The sequence below is a fragment of the Chaetura pelagica genome, unplaced genomic scaffold (genome assembly GCF_000747805.2).
Source record: "Chaetura pelagica isolate M959 unplaced genomic scaffold, ChaPel_1.0 scaffold189, whole genome shotgun sequence".
NCBI lineage: Eukaryota > Metazoa > Chordata > Aves > Apodiformes > Apodidae > Chaetura > Chaetura pelagica.
In genome coordinates this window covers 4193071-4218405 of record NW_009970716.1, presented here as the reverse complement: position 1 = coordinate 4218405, position 25335 = coordinate 4193071, and the positions used below count along the sequence as shown (strand labels likewise).

The window sequence follows — 25335 nt, the reverse complement described above, 5'->3', positions numbered from 1 at the left end:
ACAGTTTTAAGTCTCAGCTTGACAGGGTGCTGAGCCATCTCCCATGAACTGTAGTACTCCCTAGAAAGGTTGGACCAGATGATCCTTGAAGTCCCTTCCAATCAGGCACTCTATGATTCTTCTGAGCAATTCCATTGCTGTCGTATTTTTCCTGTGTTAATCTCACAGTCATCTCCTCATAGTCATATAAATTCAAAATAATTTCAAATTTAAAAAAATTATATGCCCAGTTGTGATTTCAGTTGTGTTTTAGCAGTATGTTGGTATAGAAGGGAAAAGTTTGTTTGCAGATGGTTTTAGATATTCTGTGGCTAACGGAAAAATACATTCACAGGCATTCCAAAAGACTGGTAGTGTCTGGCAGTCCAAGAAATGGAAATGAAATCTAGCCATCTTCTACACTGCCATTGTATAGCATCATCGAATATCTTTATCCCCCTTTAAACGTCATCATAGCTCATTGGGTATCATTATTGAGAAAACAAGAGCAAAGAGTTGAAAGTACTAATTTTATAATACAGTGTAGTTCAGTCACTAATTGCTTAAATGGGTATGCTAGTTCTGGAAGTTATTAAAATATTTTCTGTATTGCACTTGTATTAGTGGGAAATTGATTGTAGTTTTTTCAACTACATCTACCTCTCAAATAGAGCAGGCCATTAGAATATGTATTGTCCGTTTCCAGTTACTAACTCCTCAGGACCATTAAAGTAAAAAATCACTGTTACCTTAGTATGTGTCACCAACAATGGGGTTAGCAAGCAGAAGAAATTAATAAAATACAGAAAAAGAAAACAAAATATAATAAAATCAAGTAATCACAAAAATAATGTGCCCATAAAGATAGACACATTCAAAAATTTATTAAAAACAGCCTTTTCAACAGAATTATATAATCTTCACTGAAAATAATGCTTAGATGAATCGTTAGAATTGGAAAGGGTAAGGGAGAATAGAGGTGAGAGAAACCACACTACATGTTTTTACTGTTTTCCTCCCAGATGTTACATAACCCATCAAAATGAGACAGTTTTGTGAATTATTTGGTCATGCTCAATGACTTTTAGTGCAGACCCCACCTGGCATTCTCAGCCTTAAAAACTGTTGTACTGCAGTGCCTGCAAGTGGGTGGTTATAGCTAGGTAGAAGCTGTCTATCAGTTTAGGAAATAGTCCTGTGAGAAACCAGTTGAGATTCTGTTCTTTAGGCAAGGAGTGGTTGAGTTTCTGGCATCCATCCCTCATGTAGTCCTGTTGTTCTGGGCTTAATGCTCTGTTGCAGCTGCTCTTCTTTGCTGCGATTGTCATTTAATTTCTTCATCTTTGATAACTGTTTCTATAGCAGCCAAGTACTATTCTGACTGCAGTGATGTTATTTGATAGTTATCTCCATTTAGCATCAAGAAAAAGAATTCTGTTGCAAAGAAAACTCCAAAGTTATTGATGCAGACTTAGTGCACTGAAAGCAAGGAGCATCTCTCACTTCTGTGTGTGTCTCTGCACATCCACAAGTGTCAGGTTCAAGACTTTTTCATTTTCTGGTGTAAAAGGCTTCATATCTTTTGCTTGAAACCCATACAGTAGGCTGCCTTTATCAGTCATACCTTTCCAGCTGGCTCAACTGACTTCAGGAGTTTTGTAGCGACCCAAATTGTGGGTTCCACCAAACTTAGGGAAGCCCTCGAGCTGGATTAGAACTTTGTGACTTGTGAACTTAAATAGGAAGTTTAGAGAAGGGGGTGACAACTTTACTGGAGAGCCAACAGTGCTTGCAGAGCTCTTCTACAGCTTTGCAACACTTCCAGATATTAAGTCACGTAGGAGTGTTTACTGGAATTTCTTCAGAATGAGGTGTATTTAGTGGGCCTGCACTGGTCTGTCCTGTGAAATATGTGTGCTTTTACAAGCCTTGCTTTCTCATATGGTGTTGGTTTTTTTATTATTTTATGGCTTGCCTCTGCTTTATGCCTCCTCAAAGCCTACAGCATATTACTTCATTTGCTTCCAGCATTTGAATCTGCAGTTCAGTTAGGAGACAAAATGTCTGTGACAGCCCATTGTTTCATTGATTGCTACTGCCTCGTTACCTCAAGTGCTTTAGTAACATACCCTGATTGTTTTCTTTTTGGTCTATGGATGTTAGGAAAAAAAATAGCTGAAGTAAGGCTGCTGCAGTACACACAACTTAATTGTTAAAAACATCTTCCAGTGTTTTACAGCTTTTTTCTGTTTTCTAAGTGATTCCATAATTTTTTGAAGTGTGAGTTGACACCTCTAGATAAATGGGGATTTTTTGCACATATCTTTGTTACTAGCCCTTTTTATGTCTTCTGTTAGGTATTTTTACATAGCTCACTCAGAAGCCCTATTTAGATTTCACAATAAGTTTTTGTTTCATGTTAATTTTTATTATAGTTGCAAATTCTTGCTTTTGCAGGCTTTGCTATTTTCCAGCACTTAGTTGTAATAAGCTATGGTGTTCTGCAGAGATAATTTTCAGACAATTTTATGTCTCTACATGTGCCATGTCTTTTAATTTTTCCTGTCACATCATTTAATTGTATTACAATAATTGTTTGTAAATTTTCATGTTTCAAGAGCTTTTCCTAGTTTGCTTTATTAAATGAAAGAATTAGACAGTTGAATTCTTCCACTTGTGCAGTTTGCAGAATGCAAAATTCTGCCTTCAACCCATGGTACTGCTAAAGGTTCCACTGTGCATTGGCATTTGCACACAGATGCATTTGCATTTGCAGTGCCTGCCACAATCATAGCTGAGGGGTGCAAGGACACACAGGCACCCAAGTCTGCAGGATTGGGAAAGGATTCCAGGTCAACTTAACTCTTTTTTCTTTAAGAACATCTACATGTACGAGTGCTGTGTTCCCAAGTAGTAACGTGAGGTTTGTTATTAGGATACACTGTAAGATTAAGTTCTGCTTCAGAGTCTTCACTGGTATCATATCCACTTGGTTTAATGAGTATATAGTTTTATTTATTCATCCAAACTCTGTGAAAGTCAGTATGGCATCAAAAGGTACTGGGTTTCAATAGATGCCACAAGTGTAGAACTTGATTTAACATCCACTGAGATTAACACATCTGTCCATTAACTTTACCAATCTTTGGATCAGACTTCACCTCAAATACTGTTTTTGTTTTGGGCACCTCACTACAGAAAGGACATTGAGCTACTAGAGCATTTCCAAAGAAGGGCAACAAAGCTGATAAAGGGTTTGGAGCATGTGTCTTACAAGGAGACGCTGAGGGAGCTGGGGTTGTTTAGCCTGGGGAAAAGGAGAGTGAGGGGAGACCTTATCACTCTCTACAACTACCTTAAAGGACGTCGTAAAGACATGGGTATCAATCTGTTCAGCAAAGTGACAGAACAAGAGGTAATAGCCTCAAGTTGTGCCAGGGGAGGTTTAGATTGGATGTTAGAAAGAATTTCTTCACCCAAGAATTAGCCATTTGACCAGGCTGCCCAGGGCAGTGATGGAGTCATCGTCCCTGGAGGTATTTAAAGAGTCATATAGACATAGTACCTAGGGATATGGTTTATTTAAGGACTTGTCAGTATTAGGTTAGCGGTTGGACTCAGTGATTGTAAAGGTCTTTTCCAACCAAGATAATTCTGCGATTCTGTGATATTGTACCCGTAAGAAAACTCAGAACTCTCAGAAACCAATCTTGGTTTTAAATTTGGAACACCATTGTGTGAATGATCAAAAGTCTTGATATTTAGATATGGGAACTACTTCCAATTCTGTCATGTCAGTTCGGTACTGATGTTTCTCCCAAATTCTGTATTTTATAAACATGGGTCTTGACCCCTTGCTTTTACTAGTTGACTCATTTTTAGTTAGTATAAATTGACAGCTGGGTCTTACTGTTAAGCCAATAGGTGGCACTGGTTAATCATACTAACAGTCCAGATGCAGGGTATTTTTTAAGTAGGACATAACTGGGAAATGTGGCCAGCTATTATGCATTATAAAAAAAATAATAAATATATATTCTATGTGTTGTTTTAAATTTGTCCTTTTAAAGAACTGAAAGCAGGGAACATTTCAGAGAAACAGATTTCAAAACTACACCTAATTTTAAATCGCATATTGTTTGATTTTGGGCTAAAAAAGAAGAGCTAATTATCTGAAACTAGAAGTTTTAGGCTCGTAATTATGCCCTGCATTTTGAATCCTGGCTCAGATAGTTAGATCTTTTGTTTTGAAAATGTTTGTTTAAATGTTCGGGTGTAGACCACAAATTTGTAGTCACATCCTGTCATATCTTCACAATTGAGAGACACATTTCAGAATTACATAATATTTAAATGCTATTTTCTGTTTTTCATGCCAAGTGGCCATTTCTTTGGGCTCAAACGCTCAGCCTGCTGTTGTTGTATCTATTTTTTAGTAACTGAGAAGGTTGAGGAGAGGTAAATGCCACCAAAATTATTATGCAACATCCTGGTGGCTGGAGCACTCACTTCTGAGCCAGAGGACTGCAGTCTAGGTCCTCCTTAGTCCAGCAGAGTCTCTCACACTTTCTGCACATCCCAGGAGAGAGCACCCACCTTCAGGGCGGGTGAGGACATGCAGCTGTGTACATCACAGTAATGTTGTGGTACTTCGCTAGTCAGAATGTATTTGGAGGGTTACAGTCGGTTGTGAGTTTTAGTTTAATTAATGAATAGTCTTCAGTCTGTACAGTTTCTTATTTGCCTTCTTAGAAAGCCAGTAGAGACTTGAAGGTTGGCAGTGTGGTTGGGGGAGGACACAGTGGAAATAGTGACCTAGACCGATCTGTTCCCATTCCCTAAAAAGAATCTTGAGGAACATTGGATGGTTATTCCCATGGTCTCTGGTCACAGAAACCCCAAAGGAAGGAAATTACAACAAGAGTCTATAGACAAGGGTACTATGTAGCTCAAGTAATTTTCCTCTTTCTTGCCAGTGACATGATTCAAACTCTTTGCTTGCAAAGTGCTCTGAGATTCTCAGATGGAAGGCTCTATAGAAATGGAAATTGCTTATTATTATGGTATTGTTTTCAGAGACAAGGTTTCCATAATATTTAGGGACATTTGTTACCTACTGGTTTTTGAAAGCTTTTAGTATCAGAGATAATATACAATGATATTGTGCATTATTAGTAAAAAAGGCAGCTTAAAAGGAATAATTCAATTGAATAGTCCTGTGTGACAAGAACATGCTAACATTAAGAGCTTTGGCAGTCACTTCCTTACTTGATATTGCTAAGTAATTTTTAACCTTGTTTGCATCATATCCTTAGATAATACAAGTACAGAAATTCTCACTGTAGTTAGTATACTGACAGTGGTTATAAAATGCCCATATTTTTAATATTGCAGTGAAGTAAAAAAAATCCTGTGCTGAGAATCAAGCAAATCTAAGCATTAAGAATACTTAGAAGAAGCAAATTGCTGGAGTATCTTAGTGGATATGCATTCTGGAGCAGATTAGAAGATGTACACTGCTCATCCAGAGTCTCTTTCAGGCACTGGAAGGCCGCTGTAAGTTTTGCCTGGAGCCCTCTGTTCTCCAGGCTGAACAGCCCCAACTCTCTCAGCCTGTCTTCATAGCAGAGGTGCTCCAGCCCTCAGGTGATCTTTGTGGCCCTCCTCTGGACTTGTTCCAGGAGCTCCATGTCTTCATGTTGGAGACTCCAGAACTGGACACAGTACTCCAGGTAGGATCTCACAAGAGCAAAGTGGAGAGGGTGCATCACCTCCCTCATCCTGCTGGCCATGCTTCTTTGGACATGGTTGGTTTTATGAGCTGCAAGGGCACATTTCCAACTCATGTTGAACTTTTCATCAACCACCTTTCCATTAGCTCAGACCAGTATGACCACCAGTAAGAAGAGAAACAGTTTGATCTTAGGAGAGAATAACTAATGCTTGAAAACTGACAATTTGCCTCAGGCTTCCATGTTAACTCTTTCTGTTCACTTGCATATATGTTTTGAAATTTTCTTCAAGTAGGCGATTTTCCATTACTCATTTTATCCCAAAGATTAATGTTTGGCAACTGTTTATAAATACACATCAGCTGTTTACTAACACAAAAATGTAAAATGTACTTTCCCTATTAAAAATAAATTAAGCGACTTTAATAGCAGAACAGCTTGTGTTTGAAGGTCAGACTTTGGCATGGGAATAGTTCATGCTGAGAAGGAGCACCTAGGAGTACTTCAGTGAAAACTGGCAGTGATTTAACTGAGCTGCAGCCCTTCAGAAATCACACCTTACATAAACAGCCATTTTTAAACAGTGATTGCCTGTTAATTGGCAGAAAGGCCATAAATGAATATGTAGTTAATTCAGTTCTGGCCTAAGCATTACACTGGGGATGCATGGAGAGAGGGAGGGTTGCCATGGCATTCTCACAAAGTTCAAAGTGTAAGGGTAGGTAGGATGGTGTGGTTATGGACTGGCTTAGGAAGCAACCATCTGCAAGAGTTAGCACTTGCAAGAATGAAAAACATTCAGCAAATCACTATCTTGCTCAAGGCAGGGTTGGTTCTTGGATTGATTTAAACATTGGAGATGAATTTAGGGTTGGGGCTTTTTTGAGACTTGTCTTAATATTTTTGTAGATGTAGTTTCATTCCCACAGTTTATTGTTGACTATCAGTTGGATTTCAAGAGTATCAGAATTAACACTAGGATGTGTATAAAGGTCATATCACAGCTACTGTCTCATTTTGACTACTATAAGAATGTCACTTAGTTGATCCATTCATCGGCAGCAACAACCCAGAAGGTGGAATTTGCCTCTGTGTCATTTTTGTTGTTAGGATCTGCCAGCTTCACAGATTTGCTGTCACTGTAAATCACATTACATTTATTTAATTAAATGAGCTTATCTGGTATCCATACTCATTTCTGTAGTTCATCTTAACTATATGCACTTCTGTTTCCTTCCTGCAACTTATTACAAGTGCAGGAATTTTTGAAATTCATTAATATAAGCATCAGACTGAAATTCCAAGTAGATGAGCATATTTCATTTGAAGATTAAAGGTAGGAATAAAAATACATTATGGGTATGCCAAGTGTCATATCCAAAATACAGTTCTAGTTGAAGAAATGTTTTGTCTCTTTCTGTTTAATTTATAATGTATTAAAAAGGTAGCCCTCCTCTTGCAGTGTGTTGTTTCTTTTTCTGTAAAAGATCCTACAAGTTACGCTGGAGGAAACAGCACCATGTTCTAAAATTAGAGCCTGTGGGATTCTGCAGTTCAACTACTGTGAATATAACTGGAATGCAGCAGAATATGGTTTTATGTGTTGTATACCCCAGACAACATATTTTCCATTTATCATTCAATTATTTTTGCTCTTAACTTCTGCCCTTTTCCAAATATTTTTTTGTTCCTGCAACTTTGTCTATTTTAGTTTCCTAGTAAGAGTTTTCTGTCCACTGTCACATTGATCATTTAAGTAACTGCAAAAGTGACTGGGAATAATTGCTTCCTTAACAATAAAGCTGTAGCCATCATTAATTTCAGTTTAGAGGCAAGAATAATTTTGTCTTAGCTCAGTAAATCAGAAGTAAGATGGTTTTCAACGGAGATTATTCTACTCAATTGTGAAGATATGATGCTATATGTTTTCATAGACTTGCATATGAAAATTAATTTGTTAAGGCAAATAATATAAAATATCTAGTCTTCTGTCACTGGCTGATCTACAGTCCTCAGTTATTGTGAAGGTAAAAATTTAAAAAAAAAAAAAAAGGCAAAGAAGTACACAGGTAGCTTTTAACACAAGGTACAACACCACCATGCAGTACAGTGACTCCAAGGTGGCACTGAGGAAAGTCGCTTGGAGCCAAAATAATACTGCTGCATTGGCACAGTGCAACTCTCTGGCTAATTAGCCTTGTTAGCTGTGTACTGCATTCTGCAAGAAAAGGTTGACTTAGGCACTAAAGTATGAGAGATAATTAATGACTATAGATCCCAAGGAAGGAGAAACTCATCTGTCCCTCTACTCCTCATGTACTAACTTGGACAGCTTTGGGTTGAGAGCATTCTTCCTAAATATTTGTAGAGTCCCTCTGTGTTCAGATCTGGAGTACCTTGCTGAGGTGAATATCTTGATCATCGTTATCTAATATATTGTGATTCACATCAAGAGCAGTCTTGGTGTGTGTGAACTGGGTTCCTTTTGGATGAAAAATGAGAAGACAACTCCAGGATCTCACCTAATGCACCCCAGATATGTATGATGATTGAGCCCAATCCAAAGTGGAATTCCTTGGAATACATATGGCATGGACACTGGATCCTAGGCACCAGCTGTTTTACTCTACAGTTTTACTCCCACTGGCCCAAGCAGTAGCAAAAGTCTTCCAGGCACTGTGGAAGGAGCTGGAGGACTAAGATAAATCTGCAGGTTTTTCTGACAAACAGGATCACTGCTTGTTGCAGGGGGAACTCAGAAAGTCATCTATCTGGTTTACCTCCCAGTTGAAGCACTGCCAACAGGAGCTTGGTCAATCATTAATTCGTCTAGAGTTCACGAACAGAGGAGCCTCTCCTAATGTCCAACCCAAATTTTCCAAGCTGTAATACATTGTCTTTGCCTTTGTTGTACTGTCTGACAATTCCACAAAGAGCTTGGATCTACCATCTTTATAAGTGTCTTAGAAGTACTTGTAGGTGGTTAGGTCCCCCTTACACTCTTTGTCAAACTTAACAAGCCCACATCCCTCAGTCTCTTCTTGTAGGCTATGTGCTGTTGACCCATGACCATCTCAGAGGCCTCTCAGTTTCCTCCCCATCCTCCTGATTTGGGGTGCCCACTCCTGCTGCAGCCCTTTCAGTGCCATTCAGTTACATTTTGGTGTAATGGTTAAATGATGGATTTCACACTGTCTGAGAATTGTCAAAATAAGAAGGAATATAAATCTGTGACCATGATTCTATGAACAGACTTACATGTATCAGCTGAGGCTCTGATAAACAAAAAATCATTATATTTGTGCACGTATCTCTGGTTTACAACAATGGGATTGTGAAATCAGTTCTAACCCTTTGTTTTCTTTCAGTACAGTTATACAAATATCGCTTTAACTGCTGTAGAGGTTTTCAATCATTCATAAGTCAACACTTTATTTTTCATCATGTGGGGCTCAGATGTAGCAGTTTAAAACAGTTTGGTCTGATTTTTGAAAATATCTTATCTCAGTCAACACTGGTCACAGTTTAGACCTAGCAAAATATATTGCGTATCTTAGTCTTGCTGGGAGATACAGTATAATTTATTATCTATGCAAGATTTCAAATTTGACTCTGTATATCTCAAGTGATATGTTTTATAAAAATGTGTCCAGATTAATGTAGACAAACAGAACTTGATAATATTGGCATCATTGGTATACTGTACTTGGTTATCAAAAGATTTCATTTTGTGCGATGAGAATAATGTGATGTCAGAACTGTGCCGTTAGTATGATAGTAGGAGTCACCTGGACCAAAAGCTACCATAGATAAAGGTATTAACAGCTTTCTTCCTTTTAAGATACTATCAGATTAAAAAGATGGTGAAGAAAGTGATAGTGTTTGTCACAATGCCATTAATCCATGTTATTGTTTTATTTCTAAGTACAGATCTGTGTCATCTTTGGTGTAGCTCTTTTTTCCTTGGTGTTTCTGTTTAGTGAAATTCCACTTCCTAAAAATTAAATAGAAGTCAAACTGATAAAGAAATTCTGATTGCTGAATTACAGAATTAATTTAGCTGCATGGAATTAAAATATATTGAAATATTAAGATGGGTATGAAGCCTATTGTTGCACATACAAATACATAAATGTTTTCCAATTAAATCCCAGCACTTTATTTTCATTAGGTTTGTGTGTGTGTTACAAGGGATCTTTTTTGCGTAATAAATCTGTATCTCTGACTAAAAGAGCAGTGTTCATATTAATATTGTTAATAACATCTTTTTGCCCAACACAGATACAATAGCAGAAAGGAACGCCCTAAGAGAGCATGTGTATCCTAAGCTGAGAGAATTCTGCAGGGAAAACTATGGGCTGGAATTTCAGGTAGGTTTGTTGTGTTGAATTTTGCATTACTTTTTCTTGAAATTAACGCTGTTTAGAATAGATCACATTTAAAAATCTCATTGGTAAAACAGAAAATTGCAAAAAATGTATTTCAGGTGTCAGTCATGCTTAAATTATTTTACAGGCAGTTTTGAGGTGAATTCTGAATAGATGAAAAAATCCCATGGTTTTACAATGCAACAGTGCACTGGTGGTAAAAGCAACATGGCAACAAACCGATGCCTTTCACATTAAAAATATAATAAAACCAGCTCCATGTTAGATATTTAAAGTATTTAAGAAGAAATTACCATGTTGTACTTCTAGAAATCATACTTAAGTTAATGCAACCTTTTCTTTAATTTCATGTAATCGTCACTGAAGTATCACCATCTGTATATTCACACAAGTGTTATATCTACTCTAAGTTGTCTTCCACTGTAATGTGAAGAATAGTTTAACCAGGTGAATACTGAAACTGATTACCAAAATTAATCAAGTGTGGAACATTTCTATTGTGATTACATACTATGGAATTTGCTTCCTTCAGTGTCAATTGTCAAGTCCCCATTGCATCAGTTAGTTCGTGTTCTCATGTTTCATCTTTGGTAAGAGCCAATCGGTAATGAGTATGGTTGCATTTGACTTAAAACACACAAGATTGGCTTCACAGTTAAAGTCACTGGTACTTGTCAATTAGGTAAATACTGATTTATAGTCCAGCAAAGTCCCATATATGTCAGCAGGCCTGAAACTGGCTCTCTGCAAAGAGGAACAAATACAGTGTGTGATACTGTGCAAATGTAGTTCAATTTTACCAGAATTCTGGTTCTACATCCTCAGGCCTTCCTCACATACTAGTATAAACCTTCAATCTTAGTGACCCCAAAAACTTATCAGTCCAGTGTGTAGCTTACTTGGAAACAGCTAATGCCCTTTATGGAACATCCTGTTCCTCCCAGCATATTTTTCTTGATGCATATGCAGCTGGTTTTTAATCAAAATAACAGCTTCTTAAATTAGGATATTTGGGTTTAATTTCCTGAGTCACAGTGGAGTTGCTGAATCTGCGTTGTAGTCAATTCCAGAGTGATTTTTTGATTATGGGCATAAAATAATTTCATCTGAAGGTCTTAGCTCATCAGCTGATTGGGAAGTCCCAGCTGCAGTGGTACATGAAAGGAATTGCAAAAGATATTGAAATAATAAAGCTTTTTTCTCCTGTTACAATTATGTGATATTAGTGGAAAATATAAACTCTTTATTTCTCAGTCATATTTGAGAAGACATGTCAATGACAGGAGGATAATGTCTCTTCCAAGTAGATCATAATCCACTGAATTTTTTGTGAGAGGAAACGTATTCAAGTGGATTGTAATGTAGTCTCCAAAGGAGGAATAATTAAGTACACTCTACTTTATATTCATGGAAGCAAATTATTTTATTAAATAGTTTCAACAGAGGGAACATCCTTATGTGACATGAGAGACAGCTCCTTTAACACATTTCTGAGAACAGCTGGAAGTCTATCACAATAGGAAATCTTGTACAAAAAATTACCAAGGGACAGTAGTAAAGTATTTTGGAGCAGCCTCTGAGATAGACTTTATAAAAACTTCTTCTGTTCTTGATGCACTGAGTTTCTTAACATTAAGTTAGCATGCAAAATCAAGATGACACAGTTTTTAGTGCATTTGTATCAAGAAAATATTTTATACTTTTAAGATACAAGGATAAATTTATATTTTCCTGTACATAGCAGAAACACTGATTTATGAATGAAAAGTCTTTGTTAGGTGACTAGTATGGAACTGACCTACACCAGTTTCAGGCCATAGTGTGCAAGTAGCTCACACACAAAGCACTGGTTGTCATCTCACTCTGGCCACCTTTCTGAAACTCAGAGTAGGTGTTTGTCACACAGTTTTTCCAAGTATAAGTAAAAACATACTTCAGCATCAGACACAGTTGCCTTCTTTTTCTGTTTCTTTAATTTTGCAAATCCAATTTATTTTAATTATCATAAAGAATAACCAATAAGCCCCTAATTTTTAAATTCTTGGTTTCTTGTTGGCTCAAATACTTCCTCTTGCAGGACAAAATCATAACATGTTAAGATAGTGTGTGCCAAAGCTGTGTTACCCCATAAAATAATCTCTAACATTACAACACATGGAAGATGCCTACTGAATCCCTACAGTATCTGGTATTCCAGAGGATTTCCTCTTCATTTTTACAGAACTAGCATGATTTCTGAACAGTTAATTAAAATAGAAATTGCTTTTATGTTTCAGATGCAGCACAATATATTAATTCAACCAATAATTAAAATATTTTTCATTGTATGCTAAGATGCTCTAATTTTATGACTAGAATACTTAAGCTCTATCATACACCATTCAAGTAATCAGTCAGCTGAATACAATGTGAAGTTCAGTAATGAAGTCACATAGATAAATAACAGAAGGGAGAGAGGAAAAAGGGAACACTTTTTCCCTAGGAAACTGAGAGATAATGACAGAGAAATAATCAGTGCAAATGAGGAAAATAGGAAGGCTGTTTCAGACACAGTTTTGTAAAGCAGAGACGCTTGTTCTGGCAAAATTTTGGAACATACTTTCTGCAAAAAATAAAGATATGTGTATTTTATTGGTAATGTAAGCTACAATGCATTCTATACATTGGGCTATTTCACTCATCATCAGTCAGACAGTAGATTACCTTTCATATTTGGCAGCAGTGTGCCTACTCCAGCAAACACTGACATGCATCCTAAACAATTCTGGCAGAAATAACCAATGCAGCTGTTGGTAGTGAAACTAAACATGGGCATAAATACTTCTAGAATTAGGTTTTAAGCCTTGGCATTAAATGTTCTGAGAAATTTTCCAAGGAGATAAACCAGCTGTAAACTGGTGAATTTTACTTTTATATCAACTCATTATTAGTTCTTATGTCATCAGACTGATCTTATGATCAACAGTTATTATTGTGATTCTGTTTCTTAGGAAGACAGCAGAGTGCTTCCAGAGTCCAAAGAATATTACAATAAAGAATATTAGAATATATTAATGTTCTAATACAATTTTGATTACTTTTTAAACTATCCACTTAGACTTCTTTTTGTTCAAGGTACTTCCATGACATTGAGAATCAGTAGTAGGTTAAATGAGAGAGTAGTAGCATATACTGTAAGGTTTATTCCAGAAGAAATGCAGATGCATGATTCCCATTCTTTTAAATTCCATTTTCCACAGTAAGAATTCAGCTTTTTAGTTAAAATGTGTAGTGGAATCAAATTTCATCATTAAATTTCTTCAAATAAATTTAACATTCATATTCCAGTTTCTTCCAGGAGTTTGTTTGCAACTAATTAGCATCACAAAACTGAGTCTGTAGCTACAGATGAAAGGCTGGACAGCAAACTGTCTGCCATTGCATATCTATACAATCTCTGCTTCCAAAGTAACAGAGACCAGCTAACAAAGGAAGTATGATATTACAGAACTGCACATATTCTTCCTTTTGAGCCTTGTGCACAGCATGAGTTGATAATCCTGTGGATACAAGTGACATGCAGTGTCTGTCAAGTCATGTTCTCAACTGTGATCTGCAGCAAAACTCTCATTAATTTCCATGGAGCCTGGATTTTATCAATGCTTTTGTCGTTATTCTTACTTATCTATTATATGCAATTCAGTAGCAAATAAAGACTACATCAAATCAAGATCTTGTCATGCTAATGTCTGCCAAAAAAAAAAAAAAGAATATGAAATGAGAGACTGTCCCAGGAGGGACTATCTGAGAGGGAAAATAAGAGACTCGGGTTTTCATTTACATCAGGAAACCCTGCCAGTCTGTGTAAGGACTGGATATAGACTTTGTTGCCTTTTACTGCACCAGAGAGCAATGCTTAGCAGTACACAAAATGTTGACAAAAGTAATTTTTAATTTGGTAGAAAGGGCATATGATAAAGTAGCAATGTTGCATTCCCATTTTCCAGGTCATAGACTTATACTGGGGAGTTGAAGCAGACGAATGGGACAGTCCTGAGCTGCAGAAGACTCGTATGAAGCTCTTAGAAGATTGCTTGAAAAGTTCTGCAGGTCCATGTTTCGTTGTGGGTATAAAAATAATGTTTTACTTTACAACACAAATATAACGTTAGCTATCCTAACATGTATGATTCAGTAACAAATGTATTAATTTCTGCTTTCTAAAGTATTTGTTACTCTTTGCTGTACATTTGCTATGCTGCATCCAGATATTTCCCTATATAGTACTGTAGGTTAACAGTGATTGTTTAGTATTAGTGGAGAAGAAAGAAGGTTGTCTTACGAGTCCCCATGGCAAGATGTTTTTAGAAGCCACAAGGTACGACTGTACTACTATTAGAACAGATAGCTGCAATTAATTAATTCTTGCCACTTTTCACAAATGCATTATTGGCTGACCTAGAAGGAGTTGCTTACAGAAGCACATTGGCAGCGAATAACTATCTGCTCTGATCTGTATTTTGATACAGATGTTTTGTGTTATAAACCCAGGACAAGTTAGGATGCCAGGTACTAGAGTGTGAAAAGACTGTAGGTCAGCGAAAACCTGAGGAGGCTGTGACTCTTTTTGTCTTCTATTTACTGTTGCCAGAATAAGCATTGCTTTTAGGGTTCTTCAGGCATCAGTAAAGCTGGCAAAAAAAAAGAGATCCTCACTGGCTTTTCCTGTTAGGTCTAAGGAGTGACTGAACCACATTTACAAGAGTGGTTTATAAAGCTTTATATATTTATTTTCATGTCAGAGAGGTGGTTTTCTGTAGATGAACCTGTTGTCCTGTTGTTTTACATCAAGTTCAACAATCGTCAGCTATCCTTCACAGCTTTTACATACTGAAGCAGTATGAGTTTATGAAGTCATGCCAAAAACTGTGTAGGGTTCTGAAAAATTGTGTAAGCTATATATATTAAGTCCTGCCAGGTATGTTCTTCCCCCTTCCAATGAATCATGTGGAAAAGATTCTGCTGTTACTGAATTTATATTAAATACACAATTTACAGTACTGTACTTTTTTCTCTGTCTTCTGTGCTTTGAAAGATTTGTAGCATGTTTTAAAATTAATGTAGTTAACTTGAAAAATATTTAAAGACCAGTTTATTGCATGGTAATATTCGGTATTATTTTCCAGTGCATAGACAAAAAATATATTGCTTTTGATAAATGCCTTTTCTCAGCTGCTTAAAGAGTAGCATATCCTTTTTTATCTATGAAGAATATACCTTTCTGGGCAGATCTAGATGGAGAATCTCTAAAGACATTGGCTATTCAGCAGTATATACTGCATCCCTAACAGCATCTATTAAAGCATCAGAACAAAAGGCAAAATAATTTGGGAAGAATGTGGGCTTTTTTTGTGTATGAGAAACAATATGTGCAAGGGAGACTTCAGTGAAAGTACAAAACCAGCCAAAATGAGTAGTATTTGATATCATCAAGAATACGTCTCTAAAAGGTAAATATTTACATTATTCCAAAACATATTTCTTTATGAGCTGTCTTGAGGTTCCATATTTTTGAGAAGTGAGTGGAGGATATATGAGAATTACTTTTCTATGCACAGTTGTAGGACTGCAGAGATATTAGAATAAGTCTCAAGTTAAATAAGTCTGTACAAAACTCTTAATTTCTGTTTAATAAGACATAATTTCAAGACAAAGTACTTGCAGAGAAAAATATAAATATCCTTCCTACATTAGCTAAATTCAGTTCCAGTTTCATTCTAGTGCTGTAAAAGTGCCAGAGCAGACAGACTTATTCCGTGTCTGTCAGACTGAATGTTCTCGAGTAAACATGCCTAATACTACTTAACTACTTTTGTCAATTATTATCCTAATTGTTAGTGTAAGTTTCACTAAATTATAAGAATTTTGCTATTAAATATCTTTATTACAATTATTTATTAAAATGCTTTTCAAGGATTGGTCTTAAAAGTAAAAAAACACTGCTTCTGTTTACTACTGATATACCAATTGTCCTTTTCATAGACACTTGTTTATTGCAACTGGAAGGGTAGTGGGGGTGGTGGAAATGCTTGTCACTCAGACATCAAAGAACACCTGTCACTCTCCTTTGACAGCTTTAATTCCAACTTATTAATCCATGTTTTGATGTTAGACTTCAATGGAAATTAATTTTTGCTATTCCAAATTCCCTATACTATGTTTGCTAAGAAAATAATTCAGAAGAGGTAGATGTCTCCTCTATACCTAAATGTAGCTAAGTGAACAGTGATTCTCAGACATCAAAATAAGGCAGGGAGGAGTTCAGAAAAACAGCAAGTCCTTGATTATTACTTTTTTAAGGGAAGAATTTTAAAGATTTAGCAAACTAAAACCACAGAATTTCATGGGGACAGAAGGGATACAAAACACTGCCTCTTTGAAGGCTGGAGATGACTTCTCTTCTTGCCAAAGATTAGACAAAGAGCAAACTGCACCATGTGTTATTCTGTACTTTTATCACACCTTTACAACCATCTTGCCAATTCTGTTTCGTTCACCTGCTTGCCTCACTGTTATTTAGCTTCAGAGCCCTGGGGGACAAAGGGCATCCTGGGTTTGATGCTGTCATGACACTGTTTTTCAAAAGCATACACTGGCCCTGACCTCTAGAGAACTTGGGTAGCTTCCATCTTATGTGACTAAATTTAGTTTTCTACGTTTATTTTTCTACTTTTTATCTTCCCTTTGGTGAAAAAAACAGAGTTGGAACAGAAAGGCATGGTGTTTTTCCAGTAGCAACACCAAATGTATTTAGGCGTGGGGTGTTCTAAAATCTCTGAGAGTGAAAGAAACCTCATCATGAAATGCTGCTGCGTATTTTAGCAGCTCAGAATTTTGAAGCTGTTAAGAACTGCTTTTCTGATATGTTACTAAGGAAAGAAATCATAGAATCACAGAATGGTTACGATTGGAAGGGACCTTAAAGATTATCAGGTTCCAGTCTCCCTACTACGAGCAAGGACACCACACACTAGACCACACACAAAGACTTATGCAACCTGGCCTTAAACACCTCCAGGGAGGGACCATCGACAACCTCTCCTGGGTATGCTATTCCAGCACCTTACTACCCTCATGGGGAAGAATTTCTTCCTAATGTCTAACCTAAATCTCCCCTCTTTCAGTTTAAAACCCTTACACCTTGTCCTTTCAATTCCCTCTCTGGGGAAAAGCCCCTCCCCAGCTTTCCTGTAGGCCCCCTTCAGGTACTGGAAGTTCACTGTAAGGTCTCCCTAGAGCCTTCTCTTCTCCAGGCTGAATAGCCCCATCTATCTCATGGCTCTCTGGGCTCCAGCACACACTGGTGGCTCATGTTAAGCTTCTCATCTACTACCACCCCCAAGTCCTTTTCCTCAGGAGTGCTCTCCAGCCGTTCTCCCTCCAGCCTGTGTTTGTGCCTGGGGTTCTGCTGACCCAGGTGCAGAACCTTGCACTTGGCCTTGTTAAACTTGAAGAGGTTGGCATTGGCCCACCTCTCCAGCCTGTCAAGGATGGCCTCTCTTCCCTTTAGGGTGTCAGTTACTCCTCACAGCATGGTGTGATGAGCAAACTTGCTGAGGATACAGTCCATGTCTCCAACAACGATATTGAACAGCACTGGTCCCAGTACGGACCCTGAAGAACACGACTCGTCACCTGCCTCCGCTTGGACACTGAGGCATTGACCACAACTCTCTGGGTACAGCCATCCAGCCAATTACTTATCCACCAAGTGGTCCATGTGTGAGATCCATGCCTTGTCAGTTTGGAGACCAGGATGTCATGTGGGACAGTGTCAAAAGCCTTGCACAAATCCACATAGATGAAATCAGTTGCTCTGCCATTATCCACCGTCTCTGTAGCCTTGTCACCAGGCTGGTCAGGCATGACTTGCCCTTAGTGAAGCCATGTTGGCTGTCACCAGTCACCTCCTTATTTTCTCTGTGCCTTAGCAGATTTTCCAGAAGGATCTGCTCCATGACCTTGCCAGGCACAGAGGTGAGACTGACCAGTCTGTAGTTCCCCAGGTCTTCCTTTTTCCCCTTTTTAAAAAAAAGGGGCTATGTTCCCTTTTTTCCAACTAGCAGGAACATCACCAGACTGCCATGACCTCTCAAATACGATGGACAGCTGCATCCACCAGCTCCCTCAGAACCCATGGATGGACCCCATCAGGTCCCATAGACTTGTGCACCTTCTGGTTCTTTAGACGGTCAGAAACCTGTTCTCCTGCCGCAAGGGGTGCTTTGTTCTCCCAGTCCCTGCTTTCACTTGCTGTAGTGTTTCCAATGAGGCTGGATCACTTGCCAGAGAAGAATGATGCAATGAAGTCATTGAGAACCTCAGCCTTCTCAATATTCTGTATAGCTTGGTCTCCTGTTTCCTTCAGAAGAGAACCTACAGTATCCTTGGTTGTCCTTTTATCCTCAACATACCTATAGAGGCTTTTCTTACTGCTCTTTGCATTCTTGGTGAGATTTAATTCCATATGGGAGTTGGTTCTCCTAACCTGATCCCCAGCTGCTCGGACAACCTCTCTGTAATCCTCCCAGGGTATCTGCCCTAGGTTCCACCCTCTGTATGCTTCCTTCTTAAGTTTGAGCTTTTCTAGTAGCCATTTGCTCATTCACACCAGTCTCCTGGAGTTTTAACCTGACTTTGTCTGTTGGGATGCATCGCTCTTGGGCCTGGAGAAGGTGATCCTTAAATATCAATCAGCTTTCATGGGCCCCTCTTCCCTCAAAGATGTTGTCCCATGACATTCTCTCAAGCAGTTCCCTGAAGAGGCTGAAATCTTCCCTCTTAAGGTCAAGAGTAGTAAGCTTACTGTGAGCCCTCCTTGTTGTCCTAAGGATCTTGAACTCCACCATTTCATGATCGCTAAAACCAAAACCTTGAGCTTAACATCAATCACCAGCCTTTCTTTCCAATGAGGCTGGATCACTTGCCAGAGAAGAATGATGCAATGAAGTCATTGAGAACCTCAGCCTTCTCAATATTCTGTATAGCTTGGTCTCCTGTTTCCTTCAGAAGAGAACCTACAGTATCCTTGGTTGTCCTTTTATCCTCAACATACCTATAGAGGCTTTTCTTACTGCTCTTTGCATTCTTGGTGAGATTTAATTCCATATGGGAGTTGGTTCTCCTAACCTGATCCCCAGCTGCTCGGACAACCTCTCTGTAATCCTCCCAGGGTATCTGCCCTAGGTTCCACCCTCTGTATGCTTCCTTCTTAAGTTTGAGCTTTTCTAGTAGCCATTTGCTCATTCACACCAGTCTCCTGGAGTTTTAACCTGACTTTGTCTGTTGGGATGCATCGCTCTTGGGCCTGGAGAAGGTGATCCTTAAATATCAATCAGCTTTCATGGGCCCCTCTTCCCTCAAAGATGTTGTCCCATGACATTCTCTCAAGCAGTTCCCTGAAGAGGCTGAAATCTTCCCTCTTAAGGTCAAGAGTAGGAAGCTTACTGTGAGCCCTCCTTGTTGTCCTAAGGATCTTGAACTCCACCATTTCATGATCGCTAAAACCAAAACCTTGAGCTTAACATCAATCACCAGCCTTTCCTTGTTGGTGAGAGCAAGGTCCAGCATAGCACCTCTCTTTTTTCATTCCTCAATTGCCTGGAAAAGGAAGTTGTCATCTACGCACTCTAGGAACCTCCTGGATTGTTTGTGCTTTCCAGATCAAGACAAACCAGAAATTTTAAACAGAACAAAACAGCAAAGAGGTTGCATTGAGCCAATTACTTCAATATTTATTCCAGGTTTTCCAAGTACATACCAGAGTAATAGCTCTCTCAGTTACTAGACTGGGAAAACTATAGAAATCTCTTTATGCACATTAGTTTTTTGCTCTGTTGTACCTTAGTGAGATGTGGTTTATGTAACTTACATCAGAAATGGACAATTATTCTATTCCAACAAGCATAATTAGTTTTAATTTTTGGTAACATAATTTAAAACTGACTTTGCCATTGCAGGCTTTCAGCAACTTCCCATTTCTTGAGAAAGTTCTATAAAGTGTGCTACTTCATTCAGCTGGGTATTTTACTTACTTTTCAATTACTGCATTTTAATTCAGAGATCTGAGATTAAATTGGACTATTCAGAATTAACTGGCAGATATATTTTAGAAAGTGTTTCTTTATGGTGCTTTTTGCCTACGTTGTGATATCAGATGGAGAGGGAATGAAATTCGGTTTTTTAATTAGTGCAGTGCTTAAGTTGGAAGTCCTAGGCTTTTCTTCAGATATGAAACAACTAAATCCAAATCAAGACATAAACACAAAGGAGGAAGAAGGCCTAAAAAAAAAAATTTCCTGTGACACTGTCTTTGGGAATGTACAGTTCCTTCTTACCTACTGCCTGAGCTCTAGCAACACTTGATGCAATTAAAGGAGAGGGGAGTTGTTTGCCTTTTTTGTTAGGCTTTTTTGGTTGGTTGGGTTTTTTTGCAATCAGTGCCATTATACATGATCATTAAAAAACTTATAGCTTTTGCTGTGGGTAAATACATATCATGCTATTTTTGCTCTACAGAATAATTTATCAAGCTTTATTTGTGACAAGAAAAGTACTATTTCTGTGGGTACAAAGTTTATGCAGAAATTATTCTCATTCTCTCCGAAATCTACATGAGGAGGCTGAAATGCAGTATATTGTGAACTGCTTAAACACCACATTGCATAACAATACCAAAGACAAAATACGTTCAGTGCATCACTGGAACCTCCACATTTTCATGGCTTATGTTTCCTAGTAAATTCGTAAGAGATGTCAATACAGACAGGGTGGTGGAGTGACAGAAAAGGTTATATTGTCATCCCATAACTAGTACTGATCATAAACAGGATTCATCTATTCTCTACACCTTTAGCAACTGATAGAAAGATACAGGTACCTCCAGTAATATCTAAATTGTCTTTTGAATGACTGTTTCTCTGTTAACAGCAAGGAGGCACTAGGGAGTTGGACTGCTAATTTAGGAATCCAATTACAGTGCTCGACATAACTTTAGGCCTTGAGCTATTTAGGGTGTCGTTAGTCTATAGGGATTGTTTGCAGGATAAGTTTATCAGGGTTCCCTAAAAAATAATCCAGCACTAACCTGTTGTTGATTACGCCTTGGTACAGATGAGAGAACTGGCAGGCTTCTCTGCACTTCTCTTCAAACATGCCCTGCAAGTTATAATACTTGGCTATTCTTTTCCATCTCGGCAGCATCACACAGTCTCTGCCTGAACTGCTGTTCTTGCATGACTACGTCCTAAGAAATTGAAAAATGAAAGGGAGAAATGGAAATGAGCGGTTTGCTCAGTTAAATATCATTTGGTTTATACAAACCAAAGGGAATCTCCCCACCCATCATTAAAATAATCTGGTCCAAAGAACAGTAAAAACATTTTCTACCTACTCTGAACAGACATCATAATTTACATTATCCCTCTCAAATTATTGATAGTCTGTTAATTTCAGCATTAAGGAACTATCTAAAAAGACTTAGCATTATAAAATTGAGATTCCAGTAGGGTTTTAAAAGAATATTAGCAATGTGCAATATTAGGCATGTCCTTAAATCACCCTGGAATTGAAGACTAAATATGGTAAATTGAGGAAGGAAATGCTTTTTACATATCTGGATCTTTTTGTTCCTACAGTACAATGCATGCTTTAATCATTCCGTGAAGTACACTGCTACTTGGTTCTCTTTGCTTAGCACGAATGGTTGATAATTAATTCTGAGTATATTTCAGCTCAGAGAAAATTCCAAATTACATTACTCCAGCTCTGCTGAATCTTTTTTACTCCCTTTTCAGTTCTGGTGTTACTTTAGAGTTTATTCCTAATGTGAAAACCGAGTATGTACAGGTTCTGAAACACCTGAGCTACATTTCACTTTTGGTCTCCCAGGAAAATTGCCACACATTTTAAGTTAGGGAGGCTACAGTCAGTCAAATGTGTCTATAGTAAAACAGCCAGCTTAGGAGGAATGCTAAGCACCCAGTGCTCTTCAGAAATTCAGCAGAAGTTACTCGTACTTGGTACATTTCAGAATTAATTTTCCTCAAGGAAACAGCTCTATGTATAGCATTGAAGTGAATGAGGAGAAATAGCTGGAATCAGAAGTGACAAAACAGCCCAGCTCTCCCAATAAACTATATTCCAATAAACAAATATCAAACTATGAATTTTCTTCTCACTCTGCATCTGATTCAAAGCCCATATAAATAAGAACCCCCTCTCGCATAAATGGGTTTGGGGTTATACAGTGTATCCGAGGTGGCTCCGTAGGACTTGCTGGCATCAGTCTGAAGTAAAGTGTAAGACTGTGTACATTACCCTGTTTTAGATGGATATGGCCAACAGGAAGGACTTTCTTTGTGAATGTCAAAATAGAGCTTTGTCTATTTTTTTAAATCCTTCAAAACAGTAAATATTGAAGTCGTAGTATTCAACTTTCCCCTCAGCGAGCCTTGGTATTCCTTCACAGCCTCCAGACTAACAGGCAAAGGCTGTAAATCCCTTTCCATGTTGTTTGTCTCTGAACAACACGCATACACACAGAGTGGAATCAAGCCCAGGGTATATTATATGATTAAGCTATTGTGAATGAGTTCCTTGATCTGCTTTAGGGCTGGGAATGTATTTTTCTCTGAATCATCCCTGATCCTCTAAATCTGAAATCTAGGGTCTAAAAATGCTTACCCATTTTTTAAACATAACCCACTGAAAATAGCTACAAGATTAATCCCACAGCTTTTCCATGGAACATAGAAACTGGTCGGTTTTGGATGTCATCTTAAAATAGCTTGCATTTTCAGCATATTGTCAGAGGACTATACATACTTTCTGCTAAGTCAGTGTATTTCTTTTTCTTGACATGAATAGATTTTTGGTTCTGCCTTCCAGAAAGGTTAATATTATATTTAATATAAATTACCATATTAGTGAGAACAGGATTAGCATGAACTCACATTTCCATCATTCTATGTATAATGTGTAGAGGAAGAAATAGGCTGCATGAGATTTATGGGATTTATTTTCTCTTGAACCTCAAGAGCTTTAACAAACCATCTCCTGAGGTAGTATTTTAATCAGCTAGATGTTATGGTCTGTCCTACAAATGAAACTGTAGATCAGAAGGCCAACATTGGCTATGCTGCCAAATGAGGGGGAGGAGAGAGGTGGATTCTAAACCTTGAAATTCTATTTCTGTGTAAAGAAAGATCATACTTTACAGGATTTAGCAGGAAGTTGATAAGTTCAAAGAGAAGTTTTAATGCTATTGTTTGCACCTAAGGTATATACCTTTCCTTTTCTGAAATACAGATTCACTTCAGGGATCCTGCAGCTCTCCAAGAGAGCCAGAAACAAACACCTGCTCACAAAGTAACTAGTTCACTTTTCAGTCTGATTATTGTTAAATCCAGCTAGCAGTAGCCAGGTCTGTTTTTTTGTAAGATAATCAGAGTGTAATTTCATAAGGTCCTTTTCTCTTCAATGAACAATACTCATTTATGAAGTAAAATAAGAGACAGTGTCAGTGTTCTTCATAGTGATACTGGTATGCATCCAGAAGGTACTGCCTCTTTTCTCTTAAAATATATGCTTTCAGTGCAGGGTGCTTTTTTTGGAATTACTGTTGTGTTAGCACGCCAAGCAGCAGCTAATTATCATATGCTTCTTTCTTTCATGAACTCCAAAATAATGAATTGGAGAATACTTGCTTAGAATGCTATGGAGACTGCAATTATAATATGAGCAAACTATATTTTCTTTTCCTGTTAATTATTTTGCATGGCATAGAAATTACTTTTAATGCTTAAAACTGCTTAAAAATAATTTAAAATAGTAGTGCTACTCATGGCTTGAAAAACACTGCATTGCCAGGCGACGTGCATTGGCAGAGCATATACTGTGCAAGACAGTGTTTCTGTTGAGGGAAGTATAATGACCTGATGTTCTGTTCTATATTGCATTTGTTTGCCACAGGGATTTGCTACAGAACTTCTAAATATGTCACTAGTGACTTATTACCTACAGGTAGTATTTAGTGCTTGTACACTTACCAGGAATTTTTAGGTCTTCCAATAAGAAGAGGTAAAAAACAGCAAAAAGAAGTTCACAGTAAAATCTTGTATCATGTTTCAGTTTTCTTGAAGTCAGGAGGGGTGTTAAAATCTCAGTTATACCATCAGTAATCTTTGCTTCTGATAATGCTCATTAATTAACACTTTCTAATGCCTTCATAATGGCTATATGTTACTGAGAAAAACAGCTTATTTATGCTACAGAGAAGCATAAATATATTTTGATCTGTTTCCAAAAAAGACTGTGTGTATGTGCTTACAGTAGGATTTGGATAGTTCTGCCATCCTAAAAACCCCCTCCTCGTTTGCTGCAACTTTGACTACAGAATAACATGCCTCTCTGTTAATCCCTCAGGTGCCTAATTCATCTTTTCTTACCAACATTACCTTGATCTAATCTCCTTGACTCATCATTTATCACTTAAATACCATCCCCAAATGGAAATTTAGAAACTAAGCAACACGTCTGATAAATACTAGAGAGATCATATGTCCCAGAAAACAAAGATACGGCCCCGTTTTTTGGGGGGTTTTTCGGTTTTTGTTTTAGAGGGTGTGTACCAAAGAGGGCAGTAACGATGCAAGAGAGTCCTAGTTTCTAACTCCTAGGGTTTGTGTCCAGAAGCCAGTGCCCCACACTGATAGGACGCTCAGTGGGGCACATCAAAGAGCAACAGTAGGAGGAGCTTTTCTCCATCAGCCAGCCTCCACCTGTGAGGCTCAGGACTGGATTTCAAACCCTTTCACAATTTCTCCCTACTTGGGTGAGTGTTGTGATTATTTTACAAAGCAGGGGAGGTTTCGCCACCATGCCCTCCTCTGAATGACAAGATTGATCTCCTTTCCATTTCCAGAAAAGGTATGTTTCCAGCTTCCCTGTTAGACAGGGTCAGGTACTAATATCAGAACCTGAGCTAACTTCTGTTGGGGCACAAAGAGGAACACAGCTGCAGTGCAATACCTGGGATTTCCCCACTCTAAATGACAGACTTGCTCAGCACAATATTTATGTTTTGCTGGTTCTGCATCTGACGTCAATTCTCTTCTTCATTCCAGTGCTGTTCTTTTTATTCACTATCCTGTTCCTATTTCAGTTTCATTTTGTTTACTTGTCAGTTCTGCTATATT

The 25335-nt window shown here is 37.9% G+C and overlaps 1 protein-coding gene across 1 annotated transcript in view; it reads left to right on the top strand.

Moving 5' to 3' along the window:
* NWD2 (NACHT and WD repeat domain containing 2) overlaps positions 1–25335 on the top strand; it is a 46583-nt gene that overhangs the window by 9110 nt on the left and 12138 nt on the right. The window contains exons 2-3 of the mRNA XM_010006157.1: positions 9993–10081; positions 14086–14202. Of these exons, the coding sequence (XP_010004459.1) occupies positions 9993–10081; positions 14086–14202 (206 nt within the window). The remainder of the gene's footprint in view (positions 1–9992; positions 10082–14085; positions 14203–25335) is intronic.